Raw genomic sequence first — 20,826 nt, forward strand, 5'->3', positions numbered from 1 at the left:
ATTAGTCTGACATGTTTCATTAAAAATTCTTGCCTGGAGACCTCAGCTTTGCAAAGTAATGGGCATCCAATGAAGAGTCTACAACAGTAGTGTAATATATGCATTATACTTTACTCCTGATAGTATGTTCACTGCTGCACTTTGATCGTACTGAAGGTTTGGGGCTGTCTTCAGATCCCATGCAGAAACTACTACAATAGCTTACCCTCAAAGTTACCGTGTAAAGCTGGAATAAGGCATTTTTCATAGCAACCATTACCCTTTTTTCCAGTAGCAGAGTAGGGTCTAATAGGACTCCAAAACTTCATACAGATTCAGATAGGGCTAGCTGAACCCCATCCAAAGCGGGGAAAACAATACCGTCCAAGACAGCATTCCTAACCGGCATCACCTCCAATCATTCAACTTCAATCTGTTTGCTCTTAGCCACTTGACTGTGGATCCTAAAGTTTTGTTAAGGTGGTTGGAAGTAAGAATTGGCCTTAGGACTTCTGTGCTGAAATAGTCTGGATCATAGTCTGGCTGCATGCATAAGATTGTTGTGGGACAATAGGTATCACTAAGGTTGTGCAAAAAAATTTTTTTTTTTCTGTAAATGTTGTGTTTGGGTTTATTGGGCCCAATTTTTTTTCAGTAAACCCAAAATAAGCCAAATACCTATACCAGTATATTTCAGTATTCGGCTTATTTTGGGGTTTCCTATGGGGATTTTTTCGAAGCTCCTGGGGGGGGGCATTTTTTGAGGTAGTATCCCCAAATGTGCAGTATAGCTGTAAGGGACTCTCCTTAGATGGTCACCAAAGTTTGTTGAACTTTGAGACAGAGGGTCCAATTTCATGGGCCCGCAAAGGGGTTGCCCCCATCCTCCAGGCATCTGCGAGCCGAGCTGTCCATCGGTTTTCAGGTTTAAAAGTTCAGCATTGCCGAGGACTAACGGAAAGAGCCAATTACTTGGCTGGAACCTCAAAGTCTGGGGGCTGGCTTTGTTTCTGGGTCGCTTTGCATGATGCCCATGCAAATTAGCTTCCAACAGAGAAAAACGGCTTAAATGCAAGAGAAATAAGGCATGGAAAACATTCCTTTTGGTGGCAAATGATATCCCATGAGCAGTCCCTTATTATGGTCTTGAAAAATCTGATTCCAAGAGATGGCCATGGTGCAGGGAAACAAAGCCTCTACTCAGGGCAACCTTTTGGAAAGCAGGTTTTCATGGTGGGGTGGTGGTGATATCAGAGCCGGCTGAAGTCATGACCACAGAGGCTGTCTGAAGAAGATTGCTCATCCATGTGGACGAAGAAATCTCCTTCGGAAGCCTGGTGGGCGGCTGTTGAAGCCGGCTCTTTTAGTTGGAGGGTGTATCCAGACCAAAGCACTAACAAAACCAGTGGGGGGAAAAAGGGAGAAAGCACAGAGCCATGCCTCTGACCAAAGGCAAATAGCCAAACCCAAAAAGCCAAATATCTATTCAGCTTTTTCGGGGAATCGCCTATTCAGCTTCGGCTTTATCCCCAGGTTTTGGTACCCAGTAAACCCGAATCCCAAAATTTACTGAAATGGCTAATTTCAGGTTTATTTTGGGTTCGGGTATATCTATATGCACAATCCTAATCAGCACTGTGAGATCTGTACTGTGGAGCACCACAGGATTCAGTTTTGATGCCTTTGTTGTTTAATCTTTATGTGAGGCCCTTGGGGTGAGAATGTCCATAGCTTTGGGACTGAATGTCATCAATATGCTGATGACACCCAGCTCTATATTTCACTGTCTAAACCACCAGACATGGCGGTCTCCATTCTGAGCCTGTACTTAGTGGCCATAGTAACAACACCAAGAATCCAGTTGACATCCATTGGCCTGATTAAAATGAATTGATCCAAAACTGAACCAGCCTGAGCACCAGACATCTGTGCTACTGGATCCACTCAATAAAAGGCATCCAAGTTGAAGCAGATTTGAGATTTTATCAGCGCAAAAAACTTTTGCAAAAATGTCACAGCTAATATCCAATTCTCTGATGACTCACTCTTTATAATCAATAAATGTCCCCCCAAAATCTTAAATTATTATGTTAGGCGTAAGCTAACTGATGCAATAGTAGCAGAGAAGTATGATTTATTTGCTTCCATCACTGCAACCGCACAGCCCTTCAACTAATGTTCTACCTGACTTGGCCCACTGCTGAGTCGGCCCACCAATGTTACTCTAGCCATCTCTCAACTCTCTTTACATTTTTTAGCCACTTCCTAGTAGGCAGTTTGGTAAGTTGCAGCACCAATTCTGAACTGTTGTGTTTCTCCAATTCTTTACCACCAAACTGTGTGCAGGTAGGGTTGTCAGCTCTGGCTTGGGAAATTCTTGGAGATTTTGGGCATGGATCCTAGGGAGAGGAGGGTTTGGAGAGGGAAAAGAGAAAAGCCCTCAGCAGTCCTATGTGCAGACAACCCATTCATGTGAGACTATCAGATATATACATTTGTAAGGCATAGCAGCTGTATGATGTGCCAAAAGGATTGCCAACCTCCAGGTGGTAATCAAGATAAGAGACAGCACAATAAACAAATGGTGTCAGTGAGTATAATGGTGCCAAAAACATACAAAAATACAATAACAAATGCAAAAGACCACAGACAATATATACATTAATCAAATGCACAAAGTAGCCAACAAAGTAACAGCTAATACTTCATTATGAAATTGACATGAAATACAATGTCCATTCACAAATAAGCAAAGATATGACAAGTAGTCATGAAAAATATGGACAGTTATTTGTATTTTCCATAGGAAATAACCGAAGAACTGGGGACAGAACTCTGATAAATCCACAACAGTTCCAAGACGTGTTGTCTAGATCATGTGACCACGTTTCGCTATGGGCTTCATTAGCTGTACAATCCTAAAAGACAATTCAAAGGCCAAATGGGCAATATCTTGCCCTAGACCCGAAGGTTCCTTACAGAGATCTCTTCAAGCAGGTGGTGGCTGGAGATCTCCTGCTATGACAACTGATCTCCAGATGACAGAGATCACTTCATCTGGAGAAAATGGCCACTTTGGAAGCTGGACTCTATAGCTAGGGTTGCCAGCCCCCTCCCCTTACCGGCAGGAGCTTTGTTTAACCAAGAAGCACCAGCATGTAGTAATGGGAATAGAAAGGTGTATTGATCTCATCATATGCACTAGCCAATAGGCATTCATTACAGCCATGACACAAGCAGATTCAGAGGGGGAATGAGGTTTTTTCCCCCCATAGAAGATGCTTAAAAACTAAAAAACTGGTTTATCAGTTTTGGTTGTTCAAGGGCTGGAAAAAATTATCTGTGTTGTAAAGATAGTGAAGGTGCTAATGCTATCAAATAGCTTTTGCTAACCTAAAAGCATCTGTCTTCACTCCAAGTCAAATCTGCTTTTGCTGCTACATAAAAACATTCCTTAAGCAGCATCCATTTTTCCTCTGTCCTAGCGAGGGTTGCCCTCTTCGCCACCAGAGGGAGGATTTGGGGTGGAGCCTGAGGAGGGTGGGGTTTGGGGAGGGACTTCAATGCCATAGAGTCTTATTGCCAAAGCAGCCATTTTCTCCAGGAGAATTGATCTCTATTGGCTGGAGATCAGTTGCAATAGCAGGAGATCTCCAGCTAGTACCTGGAGGTTGGCAACCCTAGTCCTAGCTGAAATAAGAGTCTAACCTATTTTGTTTTTGACAGATGAAGGGCCTTGAAACAGTTTGACAGATGAAGGGCCTTGAAACTATGTTCTACATAGTCAGTGCAAGAAAAGAGGATCATCACAACCAATTTTGTCTGTACTAAAATATATATTGTCAAGTAGCTTTGAGAAGCAGCATGTCACAGCTTTAAGCGGCTGTTGCTTCAGTCATTCAGCATTATTGAAGAGAAAGAATTCAATATTTCCTGGCTTGGAACACAGCGCTCCTGGCCTTATGTTCGCTGAGTGGTGACCCCTCTTTTATCTAAAGCTCAGAACTGAAAACGCACAATAGCTTTTGTACATTTCCTCTCTCAAAGCTGGGTAAGAAGATTCAGGAAAGTTTGGTTCTGTCCTCCAGATGAACTCTTGTTGGATGAAGAGGGATAATTAGTTTCCCTGAACTTTTGCCTACTTTTCAGGGTTTCCCCCCCACTAGTGCATAAAACATTGGGATGTGACGTCACCCCATGGGTCAGGAATGACCTGGTGCTTGCACAGGGGACCTTTACCTTTTAGTGCAGGGGTGGGGAACCTTTTTCCTGCCAAGGGCCATTTGCACATTTATAACATCATTCGGGGGCCATACCAGGTGTAGATCTCCCGGTGTGGGGGGGAGGCTAGGATTGCCAGGTCTCCGGCCACCACCTTGAGGTTGGCAACCCCAGGGGAGGCCACGCAGAGAAGGCTTGGAGGGCGCCCCCGCTCCCCCGGTCCTCCCCCCTCCCAGGTGGGAGGGTAGCCAACGGTGGGCCCGAGCAAACGAGGCACCGGGGGGCACAGCCCGCGGTTGATCGGCAAGGGAGGAAGGAAGGAAAACAGAGAAAGAGGAAAAGGGAGAGAGGGGGAAAGAAATGGAAAGAGGGGGAGAAAGAAAAGGACGGAGGGAGACAGCCAAAGAAAGAGTCAGAAAGAGAGGGAGAGAGAAAAGCCTTCCCCCCCCCACACACACACACACCTGCCGACCCCACGCGACCTGGTCCCAGGCTCCATGCCCTCCCCCAAGTCCACAAAAGGCCCCCCAAACCCCAATCAGCTCCTGCGAGCATGCTCTGCCTCCGGGAGCCGCAGGCCTCTTCCCCCCCTCCCTCTCACTGCTCAACAGCCGACAGGCAGCGAGAGGGGCTTACAGTGTGCCCTGGAGTTCCTGCACGCTGCGGCTATAGGGGGCAGCCTTGGGGGAAGCGTCCCTCGCCCTCCTCTCGCCGACCAACAGCCGTTGGCAGGGCCCCGGAGCTCCCAAGGGCCACAAAAAATTTCCTCGGGGGCCACATACGGCCCCCGGGCCTGAGGTTCCCCATCCCTGTTTTAGTGCATTAAAACTTTGGACAGTCTTAAAAATGTAGGAAATGTCCTTGCTGCAGGTCCACCACACATTCTCCATTTTCCATATTCTCGGACTCGACTTGCAGATCTTTGCCAACCAGGGGAGTTGCATTCTGCCAGACATACAGGTCTTCTTCTTCCTGGAGATGGCATCTCTTTCACTTTATTCTCTGCACCAGTTCTTATTACTCTCCCTACCCGTTCCTATCACCGTCTTCTTTGTATCTTCACCAACTGCATAATTCTTCACTTCACCAGACTTCAGAAGATCAGGGCCCATAAACATTCTGTGCCACTCCAAACGTTGTGCTGAAGCAATCCAAATACTGTGCCAAGAAAATCTAGACGCCCAATTACATTATATACATGAAGCAAATTTGAATAATTTATGCTGGTTTTTCTTTTCATAAGGAGAGGCAAGCATCTATACTTGTTCCTGAACTACTTAAACTTCACATCCCTGGCATCTCTGCAATGAGTAGGAAGTCTCCCCAGGCCCCATGTATAATTCATCCTCATTATTTCAAGAGCAGAAGTACATGCCAGGAAATTGGGCATCCATCCAGCAGTGATAGGGCTGAGGAAGTAACAACTCGAGGCTCAGATATCCTGAAAGGAAGAGACTAACATAGCCAGTAAGCTGAGAAGAAGAAAGGGGGTGGGGGGGACAGAAGTGGCCGGACTCTGATAAAGGAGAAGCAAGGGAAACAGAGCATTGGGAGAAGTCTCCCATGTGGTTATGGGTAAAAGGGATAAAAAGAGGAGGTAAACCATACTGAATGTTATTGACTCATTGTTTTTATTACTGAATGTTTATTATACCTTACTAGTTTTTATTGATTGTATTGTACTGAATTTCAAACTGCCTTGGGGACTTTCACTAGTAAGGTGGTATATAAATGAATTAACCTACATTAACTTGGCAGGTGGTTGTTGTTCCTGCATTTCCTTCCTTTGACCAGGGCTGATTGGTTTCACATAAATCAGATTCCCACCTGGCCTGGCTACTTGTTCGTGGATTTAATTCTGCTCAAGTGCCTCTAACGGCTGGCTCTTAACAGATGCATAAAGTTTTGATTATTGACACTGCCCTCCTTGATATACCGATAAAATCCAGAATAACTGCATGCATCTTTGGGAAGAAGCACGACAGAGAAAGGGCTGATGTGAATGCAAAGGGAGAGCAGGAAGGAAAGGAGCGGAGCTGCAGAAAGCTGTTCTTCCCGTTCAGAAAATGGGCAGAGGGATATCAGGGACGCCAGGGCTGGAGAACTGTAGAGGAAATCAAACTGATGACCCCCCTCCCCCAAATGTTCTTCGTTTTCCCTGTAATCTGAAATTCACTTTCAGCCTCATTCCAGGGCTGTGAATATTTATGATTTTTGCTTTTTGAGGTTTTTTGAGGTCGCTAGGAAATTATTTTAAAACTATAATATAAAGAGTTTTTTAAATTTTTGGATGGTGTTCAAGTCTAATATCAAAATGACTGTTTTTATTAAAAGTTATTAAATAGCAGCCACGCTTCCAACGTGTGCTGAGGGGGGGAAATGCGTTAGCGGCTTTTTGAGAAGGAATTTTCCATAAACCTCCTGCCTCAAAAGAGGCTTTCTGAAATATTGGCCAGATTGAAATATAATTATCTTTATTGTCCATTTAATTACATTGTCGCAGTGGTTGTGCGCATACATAAATAGGATTTTGTTCCTGTCATAATGTGACTCTGACCCAGGAAAACACTGGTCCAAATTATTTCTTGGGATGCCTTTCTCATGAACAGCGTGCACTCAGGGGATCCAAAGTACCTGGCGACAGGTACTTTTAAAACAAAAATAGCTTTGCCTGCTCAGCTTTAGAAATGGTGGCGGTATTGTTACATTCCAGATCTACAGTCAATTCGAACAAAGGAAGCCGCCTTATACTGAGTCAGATCCTTGAGCTACAATTCTAAGAATACTTTCATGGGAGTAAACTCCATTGAAGAGGACAGGACTTCTGATATCCTTGCTTTGAATTCAGCCCCATCACCCTTTTGACTTCTCAGGCCAAGTTCTCCCTGAAGGAGAGAAAGCAAAACCGGCTGTTTGGTGAGCGTTCTGGTTTGGAGCTCCCACCAGTTTTTTAAAACTCAGTTATGAGGCTTGTGCGGGTCAGATTTGGATTGGACCACAGGGAATGGGGATTAAATAACAGAATGCTCCCCCATTTTAAAAAGTTCCCTGCACGACGAAAACTAAATAACAAGGAGTGTTCTGGCCTTGCCTTCTTCCGGACATACAAGTTTTCAATGTGGACGGAGTCGGGGACGGGGGATCATAGTACCCCCAACTCTTTTTTATTCATTTCTAATAATTTCACACACAACTTTTATACAGAGAAAAAAAAGAGTCACACATGAGTGAACTGCAAAGCTAAAAGATCAATCTTATCGCTTACTTTTTCATTCTAGATCAGTGGTTCCCAAACTTTGCATGCCGCCGCCCCCTTGGTTCCACAAACTCAACCCCAGCGCCCCCCTACCCTATCCTATAAAAAGCGTTATTCAAAAGAGGGGTTGGCTCACTAAAGAAGATAATAACAATAAAATTTCAAAACAGTAACAATTAATTGCACATCTATTCAAAATCAAATTAAAACTTTTAAATTGAAATGGATTCAACAAAACGGATGAACTTGATCCAGTGGTACCAGCTCTTCAAAGTCTGGAAAAAAATTCTGATGGTTTCCACCAAATTTGCCAGCATGGTGCCATGGCTTGATCTATTGTAAATTAGTGAACAACACATTTTAAGGGGCCCACCTCTAGCGCCCCCCTGCTGCCCTCTTGCCTCTTAGTGCCCCCTAGGTAATCCCCCCCCCCAGGGGGTGGTACTGCCCACTTTGGGAACCACTGTTCTAGATCATAATAAACAGTATTCGATGTTTATTACTCCTTCAAATTCTTTGATAATGTGTTTGTCTTGTCAGTTAAGCGACACACCTCCCAACTCTTAACAGGGGCAGGAGTAGGGTTGCCAACCTCTAGGTGATGGCTGGAGATCTCCCACTATTACATCTGATCTCCAGGCAACAGAGATCAGTTCACCTGAAGACAATGGCCACTTTGGCAATTGGACTCTTCGGCATTGAATTCCCTTCCCTTTCCAAACCCCGCACTCCTCAGGCTCCACCCCCCAAATCTCCAGGTATTTCCCAACCTGGAGCTGGCAACCCTAGGCAGGAGTGGGACCCTGAAGGACAGGCCAGTCGCCTAGTTGGATGGCGACATTCGGGCTCCAACAAGAACGCGACTGTATCTACTGTTCGATTGGGTAGCATCAACACACATGCCACCGAGCTGTATGGCAGGGATGAGACTACATTTTCAGTAAAATGGGAGGGTAGTTATAAGGTTACAACTGAAAAGGAGTCCGCTGGACCTATTGGCTAATCAGCTGTCTGATGTTGGAGGGAAAGAGGAAGGCCTGTACTCCCATGAAAGCCAGGAAGTAGGGTTGCCTGCCTGCAGGTGGGGCCTGGAGGTCTTCCAGAGTGACAACTGGCCTTCAGACTGCAGAGGTCAGTTCCCATGTAGAAAATGGCTGTTCTGGAGGGACTCTGTGGTATTATTCTCTGCAGAAGTCCCTATCTTTTTGCCAACTTTACCCTTTCCAAGTTCCATCCCTAAATCTCCAGGAATTTCCCAACCTAGAGTTGGCAGTCCTACCAGGAAGCTGTTGAGGAATCTGTCCCCCTCTAAATGCAGACCTTTAAAAGCAAGAGAGCTGCCCCTGAGGACATGCCTATCTTGTAGGGCTGCCAACCTTCAGGTGGTAGCTGGAGACCTCCTGCTATTACATCTGATCTCCAGGCAATAGAGATCAGTTCACCTGGAGAAAATGGCCACTGTGGAAGGTGGGCTCTATGGCATTATACCCCACTGAAGTCTCTCCCCTCGCCAAATCCCATCCTCCTCAGGCTTCACCCCCAAAATCTCCAGGTATTTCCCAACCCAGAGCTGGCAGCCCTATTCAGTAAGTACCATAAATGCTCTGACTTGGATGGCCCAGGTTAGCCCGGTCTCATCAGATCCCAAAAGCTAAGTAGGGTCGGCCCTTGTTAGTACTTGGATGGGAGAACGCTGAAGGAGTCCAGGGTTGCTACCCAGAAGCAGGCAATGCCAAACCACCACTGAACGTCTCTTGCCTTGAAAACCCTAGGGGGTCCCCATAAGTTGGCTGCGATTCGACAGCGCTTTCCATCACCACCAAGTACCATAAATAGTACCAAATCAATAAAATACAAAATTCCAATGACTTCTCAGAGGCACTCAGGAAAAGACATGGATTCAAACCCACCTGTGTCGTGAAATGTAGTCTTCATTAAGGGGTTGGAACAAGGGAGGAGCAACAAACAAGAAGTTACAAGGAGACTGAGGTAGAAAGAGCAAGTAGGCACTAGGGAGGAATTGTTGACTTTTCTTTGTGTTATAGACGTTCAATAAATACCTTGTACCAATACCTGAAGTCCCTGGCATTAATAAGACACCCGGAAGCCTTTAGAGTTCTCAACTCATGCAAGAGGAAGTTCAATAGTTGGGGACGGCAACAGCTGGAAAAGCCCTCCCCCATGTCCTACCAACAGAGCTTCTGCTAAGGCAGGTTCCCAAAGGAATGCCCCCTAGTTTCACCTATTGATATGTCTGTCTTATTGTATCAATACCCAATAACAATAAAACAGCAGGAGGTTGAAGATTCAAAGCAGTTTGCTTTATTGGCCAGTACACAAAACGCCTGGTGAAAATTGCCCAAAGCGCAGGACAATTCACACCCACATCAAAGGATTGCAAGCACGAATATAGACTTTGATAATGGGTGGTTACAGAGGCGTAATACACACGTAAGAACCCAAATGCCCAATACTCGGGACCCCCAAATTAGCATAACCTATTACAGAACTGAAGGCGGTTATAGAGAAAGTGATGATCTCATGTTCACTAATGAGCAAAAAGACTTTACAGTGTCAGGTGCTGCTCTGTTTGATCCTGTTACTGCCTTCTTATCTTGGACCTTGATTTCTGCCAAGGCTCTAACTGTGGAAGTTCCTAGCTGGTTTTTATCTGTGGAAAAGCAGCTTATGAGAGCATACTAAGATCGTCTATAGCTTCTCTAATTAACTTCTAACTAGAGGGTAAAACGTGGCCTCTTTAGGTTTGAGGCCTGCTAACATCTATGGGTGCTTGGTGTGACTTTATAATAGATGCCAACTCTTATATGCTGAGTCTGGCATGTTTATAAGTGCAGATTATACTTTATTGATTAAAAGGTAAAGGTCCCCTGTGCAAGCACCAGGTCATTCCTGACCCATGGGGTGACGTGACATCCCGACGTTTCCAAGGCAGACTTTGTTTGCGGGGTGGTTTGCCAGTGCCTTCCCCAGTCATCATCCCTTTACCCCCAGCAAGCTGGGTACTCATTTCACCGACCTCAGAAGGATGGAAGGCTGAGTCAACCTTGAGCCGGCTACCTGAAACCGACTTCCGTCGGGATCAAACTCAAGTCGTGAGCAGAGCTTTTGACTGCAATACTGCAGCTTAACACTCTGCGCCACGGGGCTCTTAAACTTTATTGATTACAAAGAATATATTTCAAATCAAAGAATACATTTCCCATAGCATATAATGATTCAGGCATTTCACTATGAGTAAAGGTAGTCATTCAGGTACCAATGAGACATCCCAGCATCAACAGGCCAAAGCAAGACAAGCTTGTGCTCCTGTAGCAATCTATGCTGTCCTAGAGAGTCAGTCCTAATAAACCCAAGGATCCTCAACCTGGTGTCTGTGGGCAAAAACACCTTTCCTGTTGCCCACCAAGTGTTTTTAGAAAGTGGGTGAGGTTAAGTGGGGCTTTTGCCCAGCGAGGCTTCATATTGGCTGCTGGAGATTTCATTGGCTGTGCAGATTTTTTAAAATGTTGCTTGGCAGCAGCTGCCACCATAGCAAAAAGATCTTCACTAAGTGACTGAAGGTAAGCTTTTGTGCCTGGCTCCAAGTCATGGGGCAGCCAGAATTCCAAAGGTGCCTGCAGGCTCAAAAAGGTGGGGGACCCCCCACATTAAACTATAAAAAAAGCTCCATTCATCTAAGCAACTACAAGGCCTGCTTTTGCTGGCTATGTACACCTTCATCTTGCTTCTCTTCTGCCTTGCCCTCACCTTGCCCTCAGTGGTATAGGAGCCAGGCCTGACACTGTCTGGGCCACATTATATATGAGTTATATCACTCTACTGTCCAGCCAACTTGATATGAGTGTGGTAAGGAGGTATTAGGGTTGCCAATCTCCAGGTGGTGACTGCAGATCTCCCGCTATTACAACCAATCCCCAGGCGACAGAGATCAATTCATCTGGAGAATATGGCTGCTTTGGAAAGTGGACTGTATGGCATTATACCCCACTGAAGTCCCTCCCCTCTTTAAACCCCCGCCGTCCTCAGGCTCCACTCCCAAAATCTCCAGATATTTCCCAACCTGGAGCTGGCTACCCTAGGAGGTATTGATGTCTTTGGAAAAAGAGCTTTGTGGTTGGCCACTGGGAGAGGAGTGTTGTTGTCCTGGCCCATCACTGCAGACATCCTCCTCAATGTGGTCCTCCTGCTTGCCCGGAATATATACATTTCATTTGAGTTAGTAGCCTGATGAGTAGGGCAGAGGTCTTATAGCAGCAGACCCTACAGGGAAGGCAGGCCTGGTAACTACCCTAAGGAAAATGGATGCTACCTTCAGGACACTGGATAGTCCTGCAGCTGACCACTTGTTCCAGCAAAGGACAGAGCCATACTGAGTTCTTATATACTGAAGCAGAAGGATCCATCACAGTCTGCCCTCTGAAGCTTTGAAGGGATCCATACTTGCATTCAGAGTCTCACACTTCTGTAGTGCTCTGTAAACTAGAGAGGACCTCTGGCGGTTCTAACAAGTAGAACTTGATCACTGTGACCTCTGAGACATTTGAGGACAAGTTGTCAGGGCTGTGGTTGACAGCTGGAGGGAGCCAAGCTCATAGCGCTCAAGTTCAGGTCCAGGGATGCTGTTCCTCACGCCGCCCTCCCATAAAAGACCCTTCCTCCCTGAACATAGTTTTTGGCTCTGCCAGGCGTCACATATCCTCCATAAGCTGCCTCATCCCTTGTTAATGACGTGTACCATGTACGATTCTGGAGTGAGATGCCACATTTTCACTAACAACTCCTGATAGATACCAGTAAAGACAGGCTCCCCCCTCCCCCCGTTAAATTGCCCCATGTGGCCAGCAAGCAGTTCTTGCCCGCAAATTATCTCTCTTGTAGGGTTGCCAACCTCCAGGTACTAGCTGGAGATCTCCTGCTATTACAACTGATTTCCAGCCAATAGAGATCAGTTCACCTGGAGAAAATGGCTGCTTTGGCAATTGGTAGGGTTGCCAACTGCCAGGTAGTAGCAGGAGATCTCCTGCTAATTCAACTGATCTCCAGCCGATAGAGATCAGATCACCTGGGGAAAAATGGCCGCTTTGGCAATTGAACTCTATGGCATTGAAGCCCCTCCCCTCCCCAAACTCCGCCCTCCTGAAGCTCCGCCCCCAAAATCTCCCACCGGTGGCAAAGAGGGATCTGGCAACCCTAGCAATGGGACGCTATGGCATTGAAGTCCCTCCCCTCCCAAACCCCGCCCTCCTCAGGCTCTGCCCCAAAAACCTCCTGCCGGTGGCAAAGAAGGACCTGGCAACCCTACTCTCTTGCCACTGCTGCTAAGACAGCCCCTTGCAGAGGTGAGCACATGAACACATGACACTGCCTTATATTGAGACTGACCATTGGTCTATCCAGGTCAGTATTGCCTGCTCTGACTGGCAGTGGCTCTCTGGGGTCTCAAGCAGAGCCTCTTTGCATGACATACTACCTGGAGACACCAGAGATTGAACCCGGGACAAACAGATGCATGGCAAACAGATGCTCTGCCACTGAGCCACAGCCCCTCCCCATTCCAAAGTGAAAATACGGCAGCTAATTTCCTCTCTGCTAATGGTTTAAAAAGCCAGCTGGCGATGCCACTGGAATCTGTTCTTTGAGTGCTGCCACAATATAGATCGTGTCTGCTCCGTGAGATGTCCTGATGGGCAAAACCTGATCCTTAATTCCCTGACTACTGTCCTCCCACCCCCAAGCCTGGTGGCAATAGCAGTGCAGACAAATGTCAAATTCAAATGCTAAAAATGGGGTCTTGTTTTGCTTATTTTAGTGTATTCTGTTTTGATAGATGCTGTTCTACAGTGCCTCCTTCAAGGACGGTGGCTCGGCTTCACGGAGAAAAAATGATTTGATGTGTATGTCTGCAGACAATCCAGTGTGCACAGAACAGAAGCCATGTAGTGTGACGATTAAGCCTGAAGTTGAGCTATTCCGCACAATATTAGCTTCTCCCCGCTGCTTCTAGCCTCCTTGTTGGTGCGGCTGCTGTCAATACATCAGTGCCTTAAATGCAAACTCCTTAGGGGGAAAACAGAGCTTGTTGTGAAACATCTGAAAGATCTTAAATTGGGGATTGTGTCACAGAAGAACTAATCTTAAGCCTCGATTCTATTTGAAGTCAGCCAGCTATAATCCTTTTCGGACCAAAAGAACCAGATTTTGGGGGGGGGGGGAGTAGTTATCATGCCTACTGTTGCCAAAAGCATAAGGGGACAAGGCTGTTTTTTCCCTGTCGGCTATTTATTTTAGTTCCTCTTAAGTAAATATCAGCTTTTGCATTAGCTTCTATATAGGGTTGCCAGGTTCCTCTTCACTACCAGCGGGAGGTTTGGGGGGCGGAGTCGGAGAACGGGGTTTGGGGAGGGACATCAATACCAGTAGTTAGTCTGTTGTAGCAAAGTAAAAGAAAAGTGGCATCTTTAAGACTATTTCTTCACACAACTCACAGTTAAATTGTGGAACTCCCTTCCCCAGGATGTGGTGATGGCTGCCAACTTGGAAGGCTTTAAGAAGGGAGTGGACGTGTTCATGGAGGAGAGGGCTATCCATGGCTACTAGTCGAAATGAATACTGGTCATGATGCATACCCATTCTCTCTAGTATCAGAGGAGCATGCCTATTATCTTAGGTGCTGTGGGACACAGGCAGGATAATGTTGTTGTGGTTGTCTTGCTTGTGGGCTTCCTAGAGGCACCTGGTTGGCCACTGGGTGATCAGACTGCTGGACTTGATGGGCCTTGGTCTGATCCAGCAGGGCTTTTCCTATGTTCTTATGTGCTTATGACTACCCAGGTTTATTCCAGCATCAGCTTTCATGAGTCACTTCTTCAGATGTATATGAAATTGATATTTTATTAAGATTTTATAACCAAAATCAGAGAAGGGATTCCCCCCCCCCTGGGATTTTGGTTGTAAATTCCATGTAAAATATCCATTACACATGCATCTGGAGGAAGGAGGTCTAACTCACAAACACAGTTAAGATGGGGGCTGAGGATGAAAGCCACTTAAGACCACTTGAATTCATGGCAGAAGTGAGATTGGAACCAGGGACTCCCTCTCTCACAGTTTATACTCCAGCTCCTGAATTCTATCTCCGTTCATTCAGACAGAACTGTTAAATAGAATTATATTTGTCACTGACCTTCCCCTGGAATCTCTTCCTTCTGACATCTGGAATTCTGGGTCCATTTTGACGACTATTTGTGTATTGAGGGAAATGGGGAAAATGCTTAAAGGCCTGCCAATACCAGCTTCCAACCCATGATAAACTATGACTGCACTGACATGGAGGTTTCCCCCACTTTGGATTCCAAATTGCATCAGGATGTCGTCCCCCCCCCCCGAGCATCCACACAATGTCATCCTCTAATCATCTATTTTCCAAGCTTTCCTCATCCTCAGAAGTTCTTTCTCAAACTTAATCTGGTCCAATTATTCTAGAAAGAATGTAGCCCAAGAGCATTAGAGAGCCGTCTGCATGGCAAAGTGATCATTTTTGAAGGTTCCACCCATATTAATGCTATTTTTCCTTCTATTAGACCCTTATGGCCGCCATTTTGCCTGACACAACATAGGAAGGCTTTTTTAACAAATCAGCAATTGCTATTGTGCTATACAATGCTACAATTTATTGCCACAGTCTACTAGTTCCTATGAATTTCCAGCTATTTAAAAACAAAATAAGTCTCTAGCCCTTTTGTCGATTTGCTAACCTTTTCCCCCAGCAGGGCTTTTTTGACAGCCGAGTATCAAGTAGAAATTCAGCAGATAAAGGTTTTCCCACGATGCACAGAAAAGTGATTGTGAAGCTCTGCTTACCGCTTATTGCACATCTACCCTTCTGAGGTCGGTAGAATGAGTATCCATCTTGCTGGGGGTAAAGGGAAGATGACTGGGGAAGGCACTGGCAAACCACCCCGTAAACAAAGTCTGCCTAGTAAACTTTGCGATATGATGTCACCCCATGGGTCAGTGATGACCCAGTGCTTGCACAAGGGACTACCTTTACCTTTATTAAAGGCACAGGAGCAGTATGAGAAAAATTAGCAATCCTAAATGTGCGTCAGGCTGGCATAGGATTCAGGAGCAAACAGTAGTCCCTTTGGGACAGTCTCTGCCCCACTACTGACACTGGAAAGGAAGCTGTGCTTTTCTTGCTTTACTTGCTTCTTGCACCCCTGTACGGACACACCACATCCACTAGCTGCCCGTCAGCCAACACAATAAAGTCTTAGTATGTTTGGCCAACTCAAGCAGTTCCCAGTGTCCTCATACCTTCTCTTTACTATTTGCAAGCTTCCATTCTTTGCAGCCTTTCCATTCCATTAAAACACACACACACAAGTTTATTACGGTGCTGATCACTGCTATTTATCACAACAGCATGGAACTGCCAAACATGCCAATGGGAAAAGCAAACAAGCAAACAGCAAGTGACCTCCTTCCAACAGAAATCTGAATGAAGTACAGGGAAGGCAAGCTTTCAGACGGCATCATGCTTGTCGCCACCGTTCCTCTTATTTTTTTGAAAAAGCCTACAGTTGATCTTATGGCAAAAAACAGTTCCTCAAGAAGCAGGGTGACCGGGCCCTAAAGAAGAGGCGTGATGCGTGCAAAATGGACAACCCCTTTCTCTCCCCGCACCTATACTGACCAATTAGCATGCAGAGAGAAAAGCACCCCTGGGATGCTAACGGAGGGGACAGTTGCAGGAGGACAGTGTAGCCCCTTCCTGCCCACCCACGATGCCCCACCGTGCCCCACAGAACACAAGGTCAGGCTAAAACCCCAGAGCCCCTACTGAGGAGATTATGTCTGCTCTGAGAATTGAGAAGCCTACAGCCCTGTCACCCAGACCCCACTGCCGGGGGCGGGGGGCTACCTTCCCATAACCCAGCACACCCCAACTCTTACCTGTCTCTTAGGTGTCCACACCACAGCAGCTTCCTGGGTTTGGCAGGTGCCAGATGGGCACGGCCCACCAAGGCTCTGAAGGACAGAGTCTGCAGCCTCCTGGTACATCGGAAAGCTTGAGCCGTAGCCAGCCTGACCACGGTGATCTGTCTAGAATAGGCTCACCAGCATGCTGCTCAGGCTGGTTTCGGAGCAGTGCGGTTCATGAAGAGCTGGTAGAGAGCGAGGGAGGGGGGAATGAAAGGGAGAGGAATGGGGGGGGGAGAAGGGGAAAGAGTGAGGATGCTCCCTCAGATGTGTGCGCGGAGAATCGAAATGCACAGAAGCTAGGGCAGGGTAGCAGAGGCTCACTCAGCCTGTCTCGCTCTCATTATTCCAGTATGCGCCACATTATTCCAGCACGCTGACTTCCGCCTCGGGGGCTCCCTTTCAAATTCAGTTGTTTGAAGAGTAATGAGAGTAAGAAAAGGGAGGGGAGGTCGGTCCCATTGTGAATCACTGGATTAAGAGAACAGGGGCAAGGGATGTGAGATCACCTTTCTATTTGCTGGGTGGGGTATGTGGTGCGTGTGAAGCTTCCACCACAAAAACAAAAGATATGTGAGTAAACAGAAGTGTTATATGTGGTGGTTCAGTAGATCTCCCCCATTATGTTCTCGCCTGTCCTTTATATACTGGAACAAATTTTTGGCAAACATTCTTTCAGCGTCACCATTATCATCTGATGTTGACAGGTTAATCTATTTGTTATCAGATATGGACCCTTATATTTCCCGAAAAATGGCACTGTTTGGCCTGGCGGCCAAGAAAACCAGGGCGAAGCAAATCACGAAAGCTGGTAAAGCTGGATAGAGCCAAATGGAAGCATTTTAATTTCTTAATTTTCATATTCTTTTAATGGTTCTGGTTTTGTATATTTTAACTTGTTGTTATATTGTTGTAGATTGTAACAGCCTATGGCCTTATACAATAAACTTGATCTGATCCAAGTAAACAGAAGGGGTTTGATTCAGCTCGATCATCTTTGTTGAGGGTGCTACTGCTGGATTTTCTTTTTAAGAGTGCAGAGGGAAGAGTCTGAACCGTATTCATCCTTGGACCTATAGAGGCCTGCGTGTAGGGTTGCCAACTCTGACTTGGGTAATGCCTTGGGAAGGTGGAATTTAGGAAGGGGAGGGAGCTCAGTAGGGATGTGATATCATTCTAGGACTTGCATTTCTCTTAGACACTCTGAGGAATACCATTAGGCTGCCCCACCCCCAAGCTGCCATTTCCTTCAGTGGAACTGATCTCTGTTGTCTAGAGATTAGTTGTACTTGGGGTTGCCAGGTCCCTCATCGCTACCAGCGGGAGGTTTTGGGGGAGGAGCCTGAGGAGGGCAGAGTTTGAGAGGGGAGGGACTTTAATGCCATAGAGTCCAATTGCCAAAGTGGCCATTTTCTCCAGGTACATTGATCTCTATCGGCTGGAGATCAGTTGTAATAGCAGGAGATTTCCAGCCACCACCAGGAGGATGGCAACCCTAGCTGTAATTCCAGGAGACCTCTAGGCCCCTGTTGGAGGTGGGCAATCCAACCTGCAAGGGCTCCTAAACAGTGAGCACTCTCAGCAGCATCCTTGGGTATTTTATTAAGATGATGTTTCACATAACTCTACCTGGTACTACATCCAATGCTCCTTCTAGTCCTCTACTTTGACCGGGAGCACTTCTCCAGGATCTTGGGCAGGGTGTTTCCTAACATTTTTTCATAAGAGCATTTTAACAAGAGACAGCAGCATAAACCTGGGAATACCACTAAGTTATACTCCCTCCTCCAGTTAACATTATCAGCCTTTGTGGGCATGCCAGTGCACTCACTGTGGCCTTTTATGCTTGGCTGTTTCCCTCGCCGTCACTCCTCTGATGACTTTGGGTCTTTTTTTATTATGCATGCCGTTTCTGACCATCAGAGGTCACCTCACTCTCCCCCTGCGTTTCTGTGTGTTTCGCCCTGGTTTTCAGGGGCCTGTTTTATCACGAATTTGAAAACGAGGGGGGTAAAATGTGCAGTACTGCAGTCCAAGCTCTGCTCACAACCTGAGTTTGATCCCGAGGGAAGTGGGTTTCAGGTAGCCGGCTCAAGGTTGACTCAGCCTTCCATCCTTCCGAGGTCGGTCTAATGAGTACCCAGCTTGCTGGGGGTAAAGGGAAGACGACTGGGGAAGGCACGGGCAAACCACCCCGCAAACAAAGTCTGCCTAGGAAATGTTGGGATGTGACGTCACCCCATGAGTCAGGAATGACCCGGTGCTTGCACAGGGGACCTTTACCTTTTTAAAAAACGTGCAGAAACACAGGAGGAGGTTACCTCTGATGGTTAGAAACAGCATGCATACTCAAACCAAAGACCCGTAATTGGAGGGGTACTGTGAGGGAAACAGCCATGCATAAAAGGCCTGAGATAGGTTTGCAGAGAGGCTCTGGTGTGTGTGTGTGTTTTGGTATTTATATTAACTTTCTTTTTTTCCTTTTTTTATAATTTTTTATTGTTTTTATAATAAAACGTAAACATACAAAAAAAAAGAAAAAAAGAAAAGAAAAATAATAATACATATAAAAAGAAAAAAGAAATACATGTTCAGCGCACTACTTATCCATTAATACAGTATACAATTCACTAAATTCCATCGTGCCCTGAATCCAAATCCCACCCCCCCACCGCGGTGCCCTTCACCATTGGACTTCCGATGGAGTGTTATGACATTAACTTAACTTTCTTGAAGCCTCTCCTTGCTAATCTCCTTTTCCCTCCATTATCCCATAACATGTAAATCTGTCACCTTCTCTCTTTACTTCAGCTGCATTTGCATGAGGCATGGAGTGTTAAAATGCTTCCTTGACACAGCAGCGGCAACGGAGTGTGGGAGCGGATGGGGATAGAATGGCCACATCCTGTCCTTGCATTGCTCACTGCTGCTTCTCCTCCATCCTTTTTTTGTCCTGCTGCATCTGCACAAAAGCAAAAGACACATTGGGGATCACACCAGCACACACACACACACACGCACCAGCACACACATACACACAACAGCCTGGGAGCCCCACTCCCTGCCTCTCACTTTCACTTTTCCTGCTAAACAGAGCTGTAGCTATACCACAGCTAGACTGGGAAAGTGAAAAAAAAAGGTCCTTTAAAGGGTCAAAGGGGTGTAGCGAGCTGCCCTGCACTGTTTTGAAAGCAGAGCTTGGCTCCAGCCCCTTCCCCTGCATGGCTCTGGATGGACATTCTGCCTGCATCCACCCTGCAGTTCCCCCTTTGAACCAAATCAAAAGAGGGAGGGGGATCCACTTTAAAAAGGAAAACCCTGAGAATCCCACTAGCTGTGTTCAGAATGAGCACAGTGTCATGTGGATGTTATCCTTTAATTTGGGGGCTTTCTGTGTTTCATGTTGTATGTATGTATGTGGGGGGGGGGGTTTCCCTGTGTAGAAGGAGCCTTCATACATCCAATGAAGTACGTTCTTATCCATCAAGACCCACAGTAAAGTAAACCACTAGGGATTTTCTAACATTAAGTGGCTCTTGCTTGAATCAGGTTTGCAATGCAAAACCAAGATAGGCAGGGATGCTTATTTGGATTAAAAACTCCTCTCCTCCTTTGTTTTCCTCCCTTGAAGCACAAACAAAGGTCCAGCTCAGAAGTTAACATGAACAGTATGAAAGAGCCTCATGTGTGAAAACACTTGTCTTTTAGAGAGCAATCCTAAGAAGGTCTGTTCTATGAGGCTTCCTCCCAGGAAAGTGTTCTTAGAATTGCATTGTTAGAACATTACGCAAACAGTGGTTCTCAACCTGTGGGACAGAGCTGATGAAATTCAGGGCCAGGAGAGGGGTAATCCTGCAATGGGCTGAAGCTAACAGTGCAAATGCTAAACAGAATAACACCCTTTGAAGTCCACTGAAGTCAGTAGGCTTTAGAAGTGTGTGTGACTTCGCTTAGGATTGCACTATCCAGCACTTGCCTTCCAGCTTGCATCCAATAGGGTATGCTCAATTGCTCATCATGGGTAGGGTTGCCAACCTCCAGGTACTAGCTGGAGATCTCCCACTATTACAACTGATCTCCAGCCAATAGAGATCAGTTCCTCTGGGGAAAATGGTTGCTTGGGCCATTGGACTCTATGGCATTGGGCCATTGGACTCTATGGCATTGAAGTCCCTTCCCTCTCCAAACCCCGCCCTCCTCAGGCTCTGCCCCCAAAACCTCCCGCCGGTGGCGAAGAGGGACCTGGCAACCCTAATCATGGAAGAGGCAGAGAGTCTGACGGTGGTAGGAGAGATTCTGCCTGAAGCATCCCCTTCCACTCCTACTCCTTCCAGGAGGGAGCGGGAGGGTCAAACGGATAACAAGCT

At 46.3% G+C, this 20,826-nt stretch overlaps 1 protein-coding gene across 1 annotated transcript in view; it reads right to left on the reverse strand.

Annotated features, from left to right (window-relative positions):
• Nucleotides 1–16,540, reverse strand: part of RGS8 (regulator of G protein signaling 8) — a 54,259-nt gene extending 37,719 nt beyond the window's left edge. The window contains exon 1 of the mRNA XM_056844335.1: nt 16,433–16,540. Coding sequence (XP_056700313.1) covers nt 16,433–16,540 — 108 coding nt within the window. The remainder of the gene's footprint in view (nt 1–16,432) is intronic.
• Between the last annotated feature and the right edge of the window lie 4,286 nt (nt 16,541–20,826).

The sequence above is a fragment of the Euleptes europaea genome, chromosome 2 (assembly GCF_029931775.1).
Source record: "Euleptes europaea isolate rEulEur1 chromosome 2, rEulEur1.hap1, whole genome shotgun sequence".
NCBI lineage: Eukaryota > Metazoa > Chordata > Lepidosauria > Squamata > Sphaerodactylidae > Euleptes > Euleptes europaea.